The following is a 16,472-nucleotide window of genomic DNA, read 5'->3' as shown; positions in this document are numbered from 1 at the left end:
GCTCTTCCTGTGCCCACCTGCAGGGACCCGTGTGTGGGGCCGGCCCTGGGCTCTCGGAGGGGGCCCCAAGGACACTTCCTGGACCCAGGCAGCCAGCCTCCCCACACCCCACAGCGTGCCCCCAGGATGAGCTCTGCCATGAACCCTTTCCCATCTCCGGGAACTCGCCCTGGGGGTCCCCGGGGGGAGCCTGCCCAACTGCAGCCCGAAGGCCCCGGGGAGCCCCCTTGACCCCCCAGATCCTGCTTGGCGCCTTCCGAGGGGCTGGAGCCTGGGGTGGCGGGGCCAGAACCCGCGCGGCGCCCAGGCAGTCGGGACCAGCAGGACGCTCCTGCCCTGCCCAGTCGGGCCAGCGGGCCGCGCTGTCCCAGGACTCCGCCACCGCGGCCGCTGCGGTCCCGATCTAGAGAGGCGGGCGGCCGGATGCGACACCGCGGCCCGGGCTCCGGAGGTGGCGGCGGAGTCGGGGAGGGAGCGCGGCACTGGCCTCTTTTTTTTTTTTTTTTGTTAAGAATCCATATTTTTCCGTCACCTCCCGCGCCCATGGCAATTCTCCATGACAGGTGCTCCCCAGCGCCCGTACCTTCCTCCCGCGGAGACCAAAACGCACCAGGAGCCCACCAAGCCCGCACCACCGCGGCCCCAGCCAGTGCGGGACGCCGCCCCCCGCCCCCCGCCCCCCGCCCCCCGCCTTCCGCCCAGCCCAGCAGCTGCGGCCGAGAACCCGGACGCGGACCCGATCCTTCCGTCCCGAGTGTGCCCGGCTCATCGCAGCCCCGCGCCCCGGACCAGCCCGGAGCCCGCGGGCGCTCGCCCCCGCCCCACACCCTCCCGGGGCGCCGAGCAGCTCGACCCTCCCCGGCCCGGGCCCGCGGCCCGCAGGGCGCCCGCGGCAGCAGGGGCCCTCTCCGGCGGCCCAGCCCTCACTTCGCTGTTCGAAGAGGGCGCCCGGCGAGCCCGCTTCCTAGGGAGCAGAGCCCCGGCCGCGCGCCCCCGGCAGGAGTGCCGCGGGCAGCGGGCAGGGCGCTCCACCGACTCCCGGGAGGCGCCGCCCGCCCGCCCGCCCGGACCTGCCGCCGCCTCTGGAGCGCGCAGCTCGGCCGGGAAGCCGCTGGCGGGGCTCCGACCGCCGGCCTGGACCCGGAGTGGCGACAGCGCCCGGGCAGCCGCGGGCACCGGCGCGCAGGGACGCGCCGCGCCACCCGGGGCCTGGCGCCCGGGCCCTGCCCCGGACTCGCGGGAGGGAGGCTCCGGCAGAGGCGTGCAGCCCCGAAGTGCCAAAGCGCCGGGGGTCCGGCGGACCGCGGAGGACCGGCCGGGACCCGGGGCCGGCGCGCCACGCGCTCGCAACTCCGCACCGACTCCGGGCGGCCGGCGGGGAGCCCCGCCGGGGGCGGGACTGGGCCGTGCGGGGCCCGGGTCGCGCCGTACTCACTGCAGTATGCGATGAGAAGGCTGGCCAGGATCATGAACGCCCAAAAAGTTGAGGACATGCTGGGCAGGGCGGCCGCATCTTGCCGGCTGCTGGTCCTGGGCGATGGCGCCATTGAAGCCGCGGCGCCCGCGCGGGGGGCAGCAGCGCGTCTCAGCAGCCGGCCCTGCCCGCGCCCCCGCGCCGGCCTCCACGTGCGGGCCCCGCGCGCGCCATCCTCCTCTTCCTCCTCCTCCTCCTCCGCCGCCGCCGCCGCCGCCGCCGCTGCCGCCGCCGCCGCCGCCGCTGCTCCCGGCCCACTGCGCCCCGCGCCGGCCCGGCCCGCGCCGCGCCCGCGCCGCCCGCGCCCGCGCCCGCCGCGCCCGCGCCCGCGCCCGCGCCGGCCCGCCCGGGGATGTCGGCCCCGCGGATCTGGGCGTCGCTGCGCGCCCTGGCTCAGCGCGCCTCGGCACCAGTGAGAGCGGCGCGCCTGGCGCGCGTGCCCGGCGCCGCGGGGGCCCCGCGCCGGCCCCGGGACCCGTGGCGGAGGCAGACGGAGGGGCAGGCGCGCCTCTGGATGGCGACAGAGACGGCCCAGCGCGCTCTGGGCCAGGCCCGCTTGAAGTTTGTGGACGCGGGCCCTGCGCTGTGGTCTCGACCTCGCCTAGGGGCGCCCTCCGGGACTTGGAGCTGGGGTTTGCTCCAGACAGGGTGCGTGGGGCCTGCGGCACGGATGTGCCCGGGCACTCCTGCCCCTGGTTGTGCGTGGGCGTCCCTGGGCCCACGGGCGCGTGGCCTTGGACCCACACAGGGTCCGCCAGGCCTGGCCCCCTCAGGGCTCCTGCACTTTCCTGGGGTCTGCCGGGAGTGCGGACCCAGGATCCTCCCGCGCCCTGCCTTGGCCTGCGCCCTCACCCTGGCCTCTGCCTGTGCTGCGTGAGCCCCTCCTTGTCCCCCCAGAGTCCCTGCACACAAGCCCCAGGCTGAGCAGGGTCCCCGTGAGTGCCAGCATTTTATTCGCTAGTTAATTCTCATCTGCAAACCCATGTGGAGAGTCCCTGCGTCCTTTCTCTACCCCCTCACCTGCAAGTCCAAGTCCAATTCCCAGAGCGGCTGCCCCCGCCCAGCCGCGCACCCAGCCCCCACCCCCTCCTGCAGGGCTCCCTCTGGATGCCTGGGGTCTTCCGTCCTGCGCCAGAAGGGGGAGCTCCAGCCCCCAGGAGGTCCTGCGCAGCCTGGGACCCTCTCCAAGCCAGGGGGCTGGGCAAGCGAGGCCAGCAGCGCCACCCCTCCCCCTCCACCCGGGCCTGGAGACCTCTGAGACCACGGGGCTGCTCTCTGCAGGCGGGGGATGCGACCCTGCCACACATGGGCACCCATGTGCACGCCACACCACACACGTGCAGACAGGTGCAGGCGTGCAACCCTGCCACACACGGGTACACATGTGCACGCAACACCACACACGTGCAGACATGCAACCCTGCCACACACGGGCACCCATGTGCACGCCACACCATACAGTGCAGACAGGCGCAGGCGTGCAACCCTGCCACACATGGGTACACATGTGCACACCACACCACACAGTGCAAACATGCAACCCTGCCACACATGGGCACGCATGTGCACGCCGCACCACACACGTGCAGACATGCAACCCTGCCACACATGGGTACACATGTGCAAACCACACACCACACACGTGCAGACACACGCACACATGCAACCCTGCCACATGCACACTGTATCACATGGGTAGACATGTGCACACACACAACTCTGCAACACACATGTGCACACAATGCAGCCCTGCCACATACATGCACAATGTACCACACACATATACACACGTGCACACGTGCACATTACACAACACTGCATGCACATGCACCCACATGCAACCCTGCACACTGTACCACACACACAGGCACAGAGCATACCACAACACATGTGCACACATGCACAGACACACCCCACCACACACATCGTACCCTACACGTGTGCACACACGCATGGATGCACACACCATGGCACACGCACACCAGCACCCACGTGCCCGCCCTCCCTCCCTGTCACTCACTCCCGGGAAACCGAGGCAGAGAGGAGACGCATCGCTGGGGGCAGCCCCAGCCCTGTCCCGGCCGCGCAGAGAGGGGCCAAGGCCCGGCCACAGTCTGCGTCCAGGCCGGGTTTCCCTGGCGTCTCCAGTTCCTGTTTGACGGCGCTCCTCTCGCGGCCCCTCCTGCTCCCTTTCCTAGCAGAGAGCTGACCGCAGCAGCTCCGGCTCCGGGTGGCTGCTGGGGGCACCGCGTGGGGCAGCAGCCCTCATCCTAGCTGTGCGGGGCTAGGGCTGCCCGCGGCCGGGCCACCGGGCTGCTGGCACTGACGCCGGACTCTGTCCCTTTGGTGGAAGGCTTCTCTCCAGCCACAGCGGGGGCGGCGATTCCACCAGAGCCCGTCCTGTCCTGAGCTGCCGTCACGGGCCAGCCCCTGAGCGCCTTGGACACGCCGAGCACCGGGCACCCCGGGAGGCCACGAGATCTCCCCAGACCTTAGCAGTGCTCCTGGGGGCAGACGAGGGGCGGGGTCAGCGCAGGCTGGCTGCTGTCTTTGGGGCACGCGGGGCGGGGGGGGCACCCCAGCCCTGTCCTGGGGCAGTCAGGGGAGGGAGCCAGGGCCCCGGCAGTCTCCTGGTGCCGTGCTGAGGACAGACACCCGCGCCTGGAAGCAGAGCGGCCACAGCACCCCCTACCCGCCCCGCCCGGGGCTTGCCTGCACTTTCTGCTCCCTCCCTCCGGTTCCTCTCCTAAAACGCCGGGTGTTTCCCTTGCTGGGAACCCCAGTGCCAGAAGAGAGGGACTGCACCTGGAATTCCGGCCGCCGCAGGTGACTGGAGCTGCCCCTGCCCCAGCGAGGGGGAGGGCAAGGGTGGGCTGGCCGGTGTTGGGAGGGGTTGCAGGGCAGGAGCTGCGGCCAGCCCGCCACTGGTGGTCCTGCTCACCGGGGGGCTCGGCAGGAGGACTCTGGGGCGTTGGAGCCTGGGGCCCGGTGCCTGCTGTGCGTGGAAAATCCCCACCAGAAAGCGGTCAGCTGGGGCCCCGTGACTTGGAGACCACAAAGGCGGGAGTGCCACGGGGCAGGCTGCTTCTCTGCAGGAGGTGGGGGAGCCCCGCGCCGAGGAGACGCGCGCGGGACCCCACGCCTGGCCTGATGGCCGACAGGGACCAGGTGGGCGTCCGGGACAGCCCTCTCGGGGCCTGGTCTCCGGGATGGACGCCGGGTGGGGGATGAGCCGAGCGCGGGATTCTGTTGCTAGGAGACAGAGCTCCTTCGGATGCCCGTGTGCGCTGAGGAGGGACGGTTGTTGTTGTTGTTGTTGTTGACGCGTCCGCGTTGATTGACAGCCAGAACAGGACGCGGGTGTCCCGAGTTCACTGCAGAATCGCGTCCGTCGTCTCCGTGGTTCCAGGAGACGGGGACAGCGTGTGTGACGGCTCGGTGGCCGCCCGACCGGCCACGGGGACCTGCAGGGGTGGTGGTCCGTCACGGCTCAGCGTCCCAGGCCGGAGGGCCCCGGGCGTCTGCTGGGCCTGTGGGCACAGGGCGGGGTCTTCTCACGCTCCCCGGCGGCCACGTCCACTGGGCACTGGGCGCTGGGCATCGGGCCACGGGATTTCTCCCAGAGGTCCTGAACCCGGGGCGGGTGCTCTCGGGGGGCGGGGAGGCCCAGGTGTGCCCCGGGGGGTGATGGGAAGAGCAGTGTGCGTTGTGGAGGGGTGGGCAGCATTTGGCCTGTGTGTGATGTCCTGTGCGTCACCTGCCCCCGGCCCAGGTTGTGGCAGGTTCCGGGTGATGGCCTCACCTCTGCGTTTCCCAGGAGCTTCCTCTGCCTGGGACTCGCGGTGCAGGGAGGAGGCAGGGCGGCCCAGGCAGCAGGTGTGGCACAGGCGCAAACAGCCGTGAGGATGGGGGGCAGGTGGGTGCAGCAGCCCCAGGAGGGGGGCTGAGAGGAGTGGGTGCAGCAGTGGAGTCCAGTGTGCTGCCCCCGCCTCACTGTTGGGGTCGACCGTCAAATCAGCAAGCCAGCCGCCTCCTCCCAGTGTTCCACCAGGAAGGAGCCTCAGCGAGGAGGGAGAGGAGGTGAAAGGGCAGGAAGCGTGCAGCAACGGTGGCCTCGGCAGGCACAGACTGCACGCCGGGTGCTGGGCTGCCAGCCCCTGAGCCGGCGCCGTGCAGAGAGCTGGCAAAGGGAACCGATACTTTGTTCTAAAGTCATCAATCGAATCGATCGGGTCTTGATCGTGTAATGAGCACTGTTTATGTATTCCGTGCCATGTGCCTGGAGCTGCCCACGCCCACGCGCTTCCTCTCCCTGGCAGCCCCACCCGCGGGCCCACTGTCCCGGGCGGGAGAAGGAAGGGGCGTGGCCGGGGGCTGTGGCTGGCAGTCGGGACCCGGGAGGCCGGCTGCAGAGAGCGGGGGCCCCGGCCTGGGCAGCCCGGCCCCTGCTCCCTAAACCCTGTTCATTTACAAAAAAATCACAAGGTGGAGAGAGGAGCAGAGAGCCCCGAAGTCGCCCCTCGCCCTCCACTCACAGCCCCTGTGTGCTCACCTCCCCCCCACCTGTGCTCACCTCCCCCCATCACCTGTGCTCGCCTCCCCCCACCTGTGCTCACCTCCGACCCCCACCTGTGCTCACCTCCCCCCACCTGTGCTCACCTCCGACCCCCACCTGTGCTCGCCTCCCCCCCACCTGTGCTCGCCTCCCCCCGTCACCTGTGCTCACCTCCCCCCATCACCTGTGCTCACCTCCCCCCATCACCTGTGCTCGCCTCCCCCCCACCTGTGCTCACCTCCCCCATCACCTGTGCTCACCTCTGCCCCCCATCACCTGTGCTCACCTCCCCCCATCACCTGTGCTCACCTCCCCCCATCACCTGTGCTCGCCTCCCCCCCACCTGTGCTCGCCTCCCCCCGTCACCTGTGCTCACCTCCCATCACCTGTGCTCACCTCCCCCCATCACCTGTGCTCACCTCCCCCCACCTGTGCTCGCCTCCCCCCCACCTGTGCTCACCTCCGCCCCCCACCTGTGCTCGCCTCCCCCCACCTGTGCTCACCCCCCCCCACCTGTGCTCGCCTCCCCCCCACCTGTGCTCACCTCCGCCCCCCACCTGTGCTCGCCTCCCCCCACCTGTGCTCGCCTCCCCCCGGGGCTGTGAGCTGTGCTCAGAGCGAGTGTGGTCGCACAGCCCGCCTTCCCCACTGAGCCCGTTTCCGGGGCTGTGAAGCCGGGCGCGGAGACCCTGCCGTCTCTGCTCGACCTGAGCTCCAGGGCGCTCGGACTGTTCTGGGTTTTGAACACTTTGGAACGAACTCGTTTGCTCTTCAATCTCCTTGTAGATTTACGGTCATTTCTGGAAAAACAACGACTTGGAGCTGGAACTGTTCAGTCAAAACAAGGACGCAGTTTGAGGGCTTTCGGGTGCCGGGGAAGTGGAGTTGAGAGCTGAGGTTTGTTTTGCTGCAAAAACCTGGCAGCCAAGTGTAGATTTGTCCCCTAATGCGTGCGCTCCAGGACCTTCCGAGCCCCCGACGGCCCCCGGGACACGCGAGCGGAGCAGTGGCTAAGAGGCCGCGTGGGGCACCTGTGTCCACGCAGGATGCGGGCGCCCAAGCCCCGGCTCTGCCTCTGAGCCAGCTTCCTGCTGACGCACCCAGGAGGTGGCAGTGGCGGCGCGGGCCTCTGTGTCCTGCCACCCAACGGGGGGCCTGGGCCGAGTTCCCGCTCCCGGCCCCGGCTGGGAGGGAGCCAGGAGACGCACGACCTCTCTCTCCCTCTGTCCCTGCTGTCAAATAAATGACGACACATTACAAGTGTTTTGATGGTTCTCCACCGCATCTTCTAGAATTCCTGGCCCGGCGCTGGGCCAGGCCACTGGACGCCACAGCCGCCGCACTGCCACGTTAGCCGCCAGGGCGGCCGTCCCGGCACGCGAGCAGCTGCGCCTGTGCAAAGAGCCCGGTTTGTTTGGTCCTGGCGTCGCGTCGTGTGTCCCCGGGGAGCCCACGCCACAGTCAGGCTCGCGGGCTGACCCCTGGGCCTCACGTGGACGTCCCCGGGCCTCTGCCGCCCGTCCCTGCCCACGCGGCTGCGGCAAGCTGAGCACGGTGGTGCTGAGCTGCAGCCCAGAGCCCCGAGGAGCCGCAGAGGTGGAACCACGCCGCGTGCACCCGTGTTTTCCCACCGATATTCTGATTCCTGCACAGCACCGCACGCCGGCTGGGCGACGGTCGTCCTCGGGGCCGGAAGCGGATCCCTGGGGCTTTAAGCTCGCCTTTCCCGTGAGTAGCCGCAGGGCAGCTCTCCCGTGGCCAGGAGCCGTGCCGCGTTCACTCGGCTGCTGGTGCTCTGACTTCGGAGAGCCACGTCGCCTGCACGTCCCCGCCCCCAGCCTGTGGCCTGTCTTCACGGCCCCGCCAGGTCCTCTGCAGGGCGGGAGACCCTCGCGCGGACGTGGCCGGCTCAGCAAGCACTCGGCTGGGGACCGAGGCCCCGGTGTCTCGGTGAGAAAGCCTGCCTGCCCAGGAGTGCCACCTGCTCGGCTGTGTTTTCCTCTAGAGGACTCCTAGCCGTGGGCTTCGTACTCAGGGCTCTGAGCGACAGACACGAGTTTGCTTCTCTGGATGCGAACTTCCAGCGGGCGCGGCGGGGCAGAGCGACGGCCCTGTGCTGACCTCTGTCTGCAGAAGCCCCGTTCCCCAGACACCTTGGGATGAGGGCTCCGTCCTCCGCCTGTGGTCGTGGCTGATCGCAGAGCGCTTCGCCCTTCCAGGCCGGCTCCACGTTCCGTCTCCGCCTCCATGTGAGTTTCAGAATCGCTCGGCAACCTCTGAATACGAAGTCGCCGCTGGGTCTTCAGCCTGATGTATGAATGTTAAAGATATAGATCGATGTGGAACACGATCATAGCTTGGCAATATGGAATCTTCTGGCCCGCGTGCCCTGCGCCTTTCAGCCCCTTGTCCAGAGACCACAGCTGGGGCTGGGCCAGGCCACGCCCAGAGGCCCGGGCACTCCCTCCAGGTCTCCCAGGGAAGTGGGGAAGGGGGCAGGGAGATGGGTAAGCCGTGGCCTGCACCTGCTGCCGCCCGGGGCGTGTGCTGGCGGGGAGCCGGCGTCAGGAGCCAGGCGCTCCGGGGGCCGTGGGACCATCCCGGGCCGAGCATCCGCCTACTTCCGGGGTCCTTTTAGGTGGAGTTCCTGGTTGTGCTTTTAACGATTTTTATTCCAATTCCAGGTTACCCCGACTCCGCAGAACTACTTTTTAATTATTTATTTTAAATATTGACCTCGTCTCCTGGAGCCTCAGTCACGCCAGCGTTAGACCTGCCGTTGCGTGGATTCCGTCAGATTCTGAGCGTCCGGGACCTCAGTGTCTGGACGCGCAGCCTCCGCCCCCTGTCTGTGCCCTGGGTGGCTGTGTCTCTCTCGCGCCGCCTGGCCCTGACCAGGGCCTCCAGGAGGACACAGCATCCAGGTGCTGGGAGCAGACGCCCTTGTTCCACCCCAGATCTGGGGGGCGGAGCCTGCAGACCCGCTGGGAGACTCTGGGACAGCCTTGCACGCAGCCCCCGGCACCTGCTCCCCAGAAGGGCACGATCTGAGTCCCGGCTGCTCCTCTTCCCATCCAGCTCCCTGCTGTGGCCTGGGAAAGCAGCGGAAGATGGCCCAAGGCCTTGGGCCCCTGCACCCGCGTGGGAGACCCAGAAGAAGCTCCTGGCTCCTGGCTTCAGATCAGCACAGCTCCGGCCGTTGTAGCCAACTGGGGAGTGAACCAGCGGATGGAAGACCTCTCTCTCTGTCTCTCTCTCTGTCTCTCTCTCTCTGTCTGTCTCTCTCTCTCTCTGTCTGTCTCTCTCTCCCTCTTTCACATACAAAGTAAATCTTGTAAAAAGAAGCCGCTATGAGACCCCCAAATGCTTTCTGCCCTCCCGGCGGTGACTTCCACGCCTCCCCCCTCCCGCTCAGCCCGAGCCCCGGGCATTCCCTTCAGACCGCCGGGAGCCGGGAGCCTGACGAGCGAGTTCCCGAGGCTCTGGGCATTTGGAGAGTTCTCTGGACACTTCCGTTACCGATTTCTAGTCTAACCCCAGGTGGCAGGGAGCAAGCTCGCGTGGCTCGGATTCCTTAAGTCCGAGCAGGACGCCCGGGGAACGTCGCCGTGCCTGGGCGGCGGTGAGCTCTGCGGCGGAGCCTGGGCAGAGCAGGTGTCGCTCGCGTGACGGCGGCCGGCGGAGCGGTGGCCCAGCCTCCACTTCCTGCGTCGGTGGCTGAGAAAGGACCGCTGCCCCTCTGGCCGTGCCGGCGCCTTCGCCTCCTTTCCTTCCTGTTCCAGTTCTCCCCGCTGTTGTCTGGAAGCCCCTGGGGCTCTGTGACAGGTGCACCACCGCTCGCGCCTGCTTCCCCTCCTGAGACGCGAGCCCAGCCACACTTGGCTCCGTCTTCCCAGAAATCGGCACGTCAGCCACACGGCTCCTCTGTCTCTGCTTGTGCCCTGACTTTTGCTGTGTTTTTTTTTTTTAAAGATTTATTTATTTATTTGAAAGGCAGAGTTACAGAGATTGAAGGAGGGAGAGAGAGAGAAACAGAGAAAGAGAGAGAGAGGTCTTCCATCCACTGGTTCACTCTCAATTGGCCACAACAGCCGGAGCTGTGCCGATCCAAAGCCAGGAGCCAGGAGCTTCTACCGGGTCTCCCACATGGGTGCAGGGGCCCAAGGACTTGGGCCATCCTCCACTGCCTTCCCAGGCCACAGCAGAGAGCTGGATCAGGAGTGGAGCAGCTGGGACTTGAACCTGTGCCCGTACGGGACGCACCAGCCCTGAAAGTCTGCACTCTAACGTTTCCAGCAGGGTCAGAGCGGGTCTGCTGCGACGAACTCTTCCATCTGACTATCTTGAAAATGTTAGTTACCTCCGTTTCTGAAAGATGGTTTTGCTGAGTGTGGGATTCTGGCATCCGTATCGTCACGTGGAGGGGGCTGGGAGTACACGGAGGGACACACGCAGGTGGGGGACGCTGTGCCAGGCATGTGCGGGCGTGTGGGTCTTCAGGCTCTGTACACGGCGAGGGATCCCAGGATCCGGTGACGGCGCCCCTCCTCCAGCCTGGCTCCACCCTGGCCGTCATAGGCAGTGTCACCAGGTGGGCGCTCCCACCCTTAAATAAACAGTACACAGATAACATCTGCTGAGCAGTGAAGGTCAGCCTCGGCCCGGTGTGGGGGACGGAGCACGCGTGCATTGTGTAAATCTGCACGGCTCCCGTGGGAAATAACACGGAGGCAAAACCAGACCTGCCGTGGGAGCAGCAGCCACATGCCTGGGCATGTGCCCCCTGCAGAGCTGTGTTCCTCCTGCCCCACGTGGCCTCAGCATGGAGCCAGCTGCGGGGTCCAGCATGACGTGGCCGGCACAGGGCACTGCTGCTCAGAGAGGAGGAGTCATCATGTGAGCCATGCAGCCATCACGTGAGCCACACGGCTGTCATGTGAGCCACGTGGCCGTCATGTGAGCCACGCAGCTGTCACGTCAGCCACACGGCCATGATGTGAGCCACACGGCCATCGTGTAAGCCACACGGCCGTCATGTGAGCCACACAGCTGTCACATGAGCCACACGGCCGTCACGTGAGCCACATGGCCATCATGTGAGCCACACGGCCATCACGTGAGCCACATGGCCATCACGTGAGCCACACAGCGGTCATGTGAGCCATACGGCCGTCACATGAGCCACATGGCCGTCACGTGAGCCACATGGCCGTCATGTGAGCCACATGGCCATCGCGTGAGCCACACGGCCGTCATGTGAGCCACATGGCCGTCATGTGAGCCACACGGCTGTCACGTGAGCCACATGGCCGTCACGTGAGCCACATGGCCGTCACATGAGCCACACGGCCATCACGTGAGCCACACAGCCGTCACGTGAGCCACGCGGCCGTCACATGAGCCAGGCACCCTGCGCTCTTTGGGCACCTTGGATTTGAGGGTTTGTGACTTTCATCTGATCTGGAGCTGTTCCGGCTGCTGTTTCAAACACTGTTCTGTTCCCTGCCTGGGACGCCGTCGAGTGCCGTGTGAGTCCACAGCTCACGGCACTGCTCGGGGCACGGGCATTTGATTCCCTTTTCCCCGACTCCGACCCCTGGAGTGCTGCGTGCACGTGTGTTCGGATGCGTCATCTTTTCTTCTGTTTCTACTCTGCCGTTTGTTCCTTCAACGTAGCTTTCACCTCAGACATTACAGCTTCTATTTCTAGGATTTATTTCTTGTGTCTTCTTCTTTTATTAATATACAGAGTACAGAGTCCATGTATTTCATAGGTACAATTCTCCTTTCATAGTCTCCTGAAAACATTTATTTATCTCAAAGACAGAGACTGTGAGAGAGAGATTTCCCATGTGCTGGTCCACTGCCCACGTGACCACAAGAGCCAGGGCTGAGCCAGGATGGAGCTGGGAGCCAGGAGCTCAACCTGGTCTCCCACGCAGGAGGGATGCCAGAGCTTGAGCCAGCGCTGCCCCCGAGGGCGAGGATCCCCAGGAGCCGAGCAGGGAGCAGAGCCAGAGCTGGAGCCCACACATGCTGACGCGGGTGCTGGGGTCCCAGGCCGCATCTTGGCAACTTTTCAACGCCGTTGTCTCCTAATTCCAACACCTGGTTCCACTCTGGGTGGGCTGATTCCTCTGGGTGGGCTGGTCCCTCTGGGTGGGCTGGTTCCTCTGGGAGGGCTGGTTCCTCTGGGTGGGCTGGTTCCTCTGGGTGGGCTGGTTCCTCTGGGAGGGCTGGTTCCTCTGGGAGGGCTGGTTCCTCTGGGTGGGCTGGTTCCTCTGGGTGGGCTGGTTCCACTCTGGGTGGGCTGGTCCCTCTGGGTGGGCTGGTCCCTCTGGGTGGGCTGGTTCCACTCTGGGAGGGCTGGTTCCTCTTGGTGGGCTGGTCCCTCTGGGTGGGCTGGTTCCTCTCTGGGAGGGCTGGTTCTCTGGGAGGGCTGGTTCCTCTCTGGGTGGGCTGTTCCACTCTGGGTGGGCTTGTTGGTAGATCTCAGGGTCGATCATGGAGACACGTGCTTGGCCATCGGAAGACGGGCGTTTCCCCTGTTGGATGCTGGGTATTTTCATATCTCTGTCCTAGTTTGCACTTAACGCTTCTGGGCCTTTGGGGTCCTTTTCCCAGTGGGACCAGAGCAGCGTGCCCCCCCCGGGGGGGGCTGATGGATCCCCTCCAAGGAAGCCACCCCAGAACCTCGGCGATTGGTCGTGGTCCCGGGAAGCCTGAGATTTTGCCTTCCGATTGGTGGGCGCAGGCGCCACTCCTGGCCCCGTGAGAACCACGGGGCTGTTGCTTCGGATCCCTCTGTCTCTGGCACGCTCACCCTCCCACAGGCTCTGCTCAGAACTTAGCCGCAGGCCGCGGGGGTCCGCTCTCAGCCAGGGTCTTTCCTGCTCATCAGGTCAGCTCCGCTGCCTCCCCCTCGCTCTGGAGGCCCTGTGTCCGGCCCCGGATCGGGGAGTGAGGGCCTGATGGGTCGGTCGCCCTCCACCCACCGGCTGTCTCCCTGCCACCTGTCCCTCCCCGGTGGGGACGCCTCCTCTGGGTCCCCCCAGCGCTGCGTGCCTGCTCCTGCCCTGGGATTTACATCAGCCCTGGTTCCTGCCACACAGCCTGGTGCTGTGCCTCTGGGGTTGCTGCTCCGGGGCGTGGCTGGGCTGCCAGTGCTGCCCGGTGCCTCTGGGTTTCTGGGATGCTGGCTTTGAACGTGAGCTGAGACCATCTCTAGGCTTCTGCCCGGGGCCCCTCAGGATGGAGCCCCCTGGAGCTCCCTGGCTCTGCAAAGCTGGGGACAGGCAGCCTGGGGACAGCGGGCTCCGTGCCGGCGCCGACACGCAAGGGGCCGGGGGCGGGGGGTGGCCAGTGCTTCGCGTATTTTCTCCCGAATTGTAGTTGCCAAGAACGTGTTACAGCCTGGAGCAAACCTGTGATGCAGTAGACGACTCCCGCGCCGTGTGGCCGAGGTCATGCCAGCCTGCTGGGAGTCTTAGGCGCCGGCTCCTTGGTGGAAGCCGCAGCTGGGCTGCCGTCAGACGTCTCCAGACAGCACCCAGGCTTTCTCTTCCTTTTTCTCGCCTGGTCCCAGGACCCCAGGAGCCGGGTAGCCGTCGGGAGGTTTCGGCTGCCCCCGGCCATGAGTCTCAGGAGGTCTTTGGGTTATCAGCAGGTGCCTTGCCGGGTGCTGTGTCTGGGGGGCTCCGTCCGCCCAGCCCCCCAGGGTTGGCCTGGGGTGGAGGTCAAGGAGGAAGAGTAGAGAGGAAGTCCCCTCCCCACCCCAGCCAACACTGTCACGGAGACCCAGGGCCGCCTGGCTGAGGTGTGCGTGTGGCCCCTCGGCCTCTCGGTGGTCAGCCGCCTCCTGCCCCCAGCCCCAGGGGAAGTCGCCGCCCACACCGGAGGGGAGGGTCCTATGCGCCCCTCCTTGACGCCCAAAGGGGCGTCCTCTCTTCCCATGCTCCACCCAGATTCACACCGGCCTGGGTCCCAACGCGTCGCTGGCCCGGCGCTGGCCCGGCGCTGGCCTGGAGCTGACACTTAGCCCTCCGTTGCTGGTGCCAGGGCGGCTCCCGCTTGGCGCTGGGTCCCACTGAGCTCCCTCCTGGGTGTCAGGATTTCCCTGGAGGAGAAGCTGGAGCTGCAGCTCTGAGTATCCTGGCGGCCCCTGCCCTGGGCTCCCTCTCGCTGCCCAGCCCCGGGCCCACCTCCCACAGCTCCAGCTCCTAGACGCCCCCTGGGGAGCTGCTCCCCTTCCACTGCCCAGGGGTCCGGGTGCGGCTCCAATGTTCACGGCTCTCATGTGGGCCCGGCCAGTGAGGGTCCCAGTGCGGGCGGACACCAGCCCCACAGAGGTCTCTGCAGAGGAGGCACAGGCTCGCCGTCCCCCACTCAGCTGGGGGAGGCACAGCACTGGGGGCTCGGCCCCAGAGCCAGTGTTGGGGGGGATGGCGTAGCCACACATGACGTCCCAATCCTGGGGCCCTCGGGGCGGCTTCTGCTGTGGTGCCCCTGTGTGCACCTGCTGTGGTTTGCAGTGGTGCAGTCGGCACCTGCAGGGCCTCCCGTTGCTGCACAGAGACCTCAGGGCTAAGCTGGCGCTGCCCCTCCGTGGTGGGGGGCGGAGGAGCCGGGCAGGGTCCCCGCCAGGGGCCGTCCCTCAGGGCAGCCCAGCCCCCGGGCCCGGCACCTGCCGCCCCTCAGAGCCCAGAGCCGCAGTCCCGGAGCACCTGCTGCCCTTCCTGGGCTCCCAGGCCTGGACCTGCGGGCCCAGGCTCTTCCCAGGGACTGTCTTTGGAATCATCGGGTAATTAAGATGCTAATGGCTGTTTATAGAACCTCTTCTTTCTGAATAAGCAGGGACGTCCCTTTGTCGCCTTGGAAAGCGGCACAGAGAGCAGAATTCTTCATTAGACCTCGGCGGCGACCCCAGGGCACCGAGGAACGCCGGCTGGAGCTGAGCTTGTGAATGGACATTGCGGGGTGGGGGCCCTGCGCAGACCCCACCCCTGCTTCCTCCTGGCCCCTGGGGAGGGGCCCTGCCTCAGGGCCCAGGAGGGGAGCGGCAGCCCTTCTGTAAAAACGTCAGGGGCTCCCCGGGGGAGAGAGGTGGCCGAGGGGCCCACTGGGCAGCCCCAGTCACCAGCAGTGGAGGAATCTGGAGGAGACCCTCACTCCCCCGCCCCCTCACCCTCCCTGCACCTGGGGAGCCCACCCCAGGGCCTTCGCAGCAGGGCCTGGGGCCAAGCGAGCAGAACTGGCGGCCCAAGGTGACCCCGCAGGATGCGGGCCGGCGGGCAGGGAGCCAGGCCCCCTCTCTGTCTGGGGCTCCCTTCGCCGCAGCCTCTGATGGTGGCCACTCCGTCAGACCCGAAGCAAACGCCTGGGAGCCCCTGCGGCAGGGCCGTTTCTAGGCCCAGACCGTGCTGTGCAGGTGACGCAGCCCGGACCCAGCAGCAGGCCCAGGACGCACCTGCAGGCCCAGGACGAGTTTCCCTCATTCCTTCCCGTCTTTCCTACACCAATGCTCTGCTTACCTCTGCCCTGTGGCCCCGGGATCTTGGGATCCGGTCCTCTGCTGGGCAGACGCGCCCTAGTTCTCGTGGGAAAGGCCCCACGGGACATTGCCACGGGACAGTGATGTCGTTTTTCCTGTGCCCTGCCCTGCGCCCCAGAGAGGACGCAAAGCAAACCACGGTTTGCAGACTCCGCCGGCGCCGGCGCAGGGGCTGCCTCAGCCTCGCTGGGCTCTCCCCGTTCCTGTGCACACGCGTGGAAACGCATCGCCCATCACGCGTGATTTTATATCACTCTTTTCTACTTAATTTTATGACGATAACCACTCTTCGTTTTGCTCGGTAACCTTTATGGTTTGTTTTTGTTTGAAAACTTCGGAAACAAAAGCCAGAAACGCGTTTGTTGTTGTAAATCTCACTGCTGACCATCGGCCGCGAGGACTCAACCTCGCCGAGGTGCGGGGCTCCACGGCACCTGCAGCCCCCAACCCTCGCAGAGACGACGGACAGCACGGGGCAGGGGACCCCAGGACAGCGTCTGGACGCAGAGCGGGGTCACACACACTCTGTGCCCCGGGGCGGCCGCGGGGGCGAGCAGGTGCCAGGGCCAGCCAGTCTCTGAGTGCACGGTCGGGCCTGGGTGGGCGGGGCTCAGCTCCTGTCCAGCAGGAGCCCACAGACAGGGCCTGGGGGTGGGGCTCACCTCCCCCCCAGCAATGGCCCACAGACAGGGCCTGGGAGGGTGGGGCTCACCTCCCACCAAGCAATGGCCCACAGACAGGTCCTAGGAGGGGGTAGGGCTCACCTCCTGTCCAGCAGGAGCCCACAGACAGGGCCTGGGTGGGCGGGGCTCACCTCCTGTCCAGCAGTGGCCCACAGACAGGGCCTGGGTGGGCGGGGCTCACCTCCTGTCCAGCAGTGGCCCACAGACAGG

At 66.7% G+C, this 16,472-nt stretch overlaps 1 protein-coding gene across 1 annotated transcript in view; it reads right to left on the bottom strand.

The window, feature by feature from the left end:
• TAFA5 (TAFA chemokine like family member 5) overlaps positions 1-1,701 on the bottom strand; it is a 126,826-nt gene extending 125,125 nt beyond the window's left edge. The window contains exon 1 of the mRNA XM_070051544.2: positions 1,436-1,701. Within this exon, the coding sequence (XP_069907645.1) occupies positions 1,436-1,547 (112 nt within the window). The 5' untranslated portion in view covers positions 1,548-1,701. The remainder of the gene's footprint in view (positions 1-1,435) is intronic.
• Between the last annotated feature and the right edge of the window lie 14,771 nt (positions 1,702-16,472).

The sequence above is a fragment of the Oryctolagus cuniculus genome, chromosome 11 (genome assembly GCF_051225735.1).
Source record: "Oryctolagus cuniculus isolate XC-2025 breed Fujian yellow rabbit chromosome 11, ASM5122573v1, whole genome shotgun sequence".
NCBI lineage: Eukaryota > Metazoa > Chordata > Mammalia > Lagomorpha > Leporidae > Oryctolagus > Oryctolagus cuniculus.
Note: the sequence above shows the minus strand (reverse complement) of the source record. Positions and strands in the feature narration are given on the sequence as shown.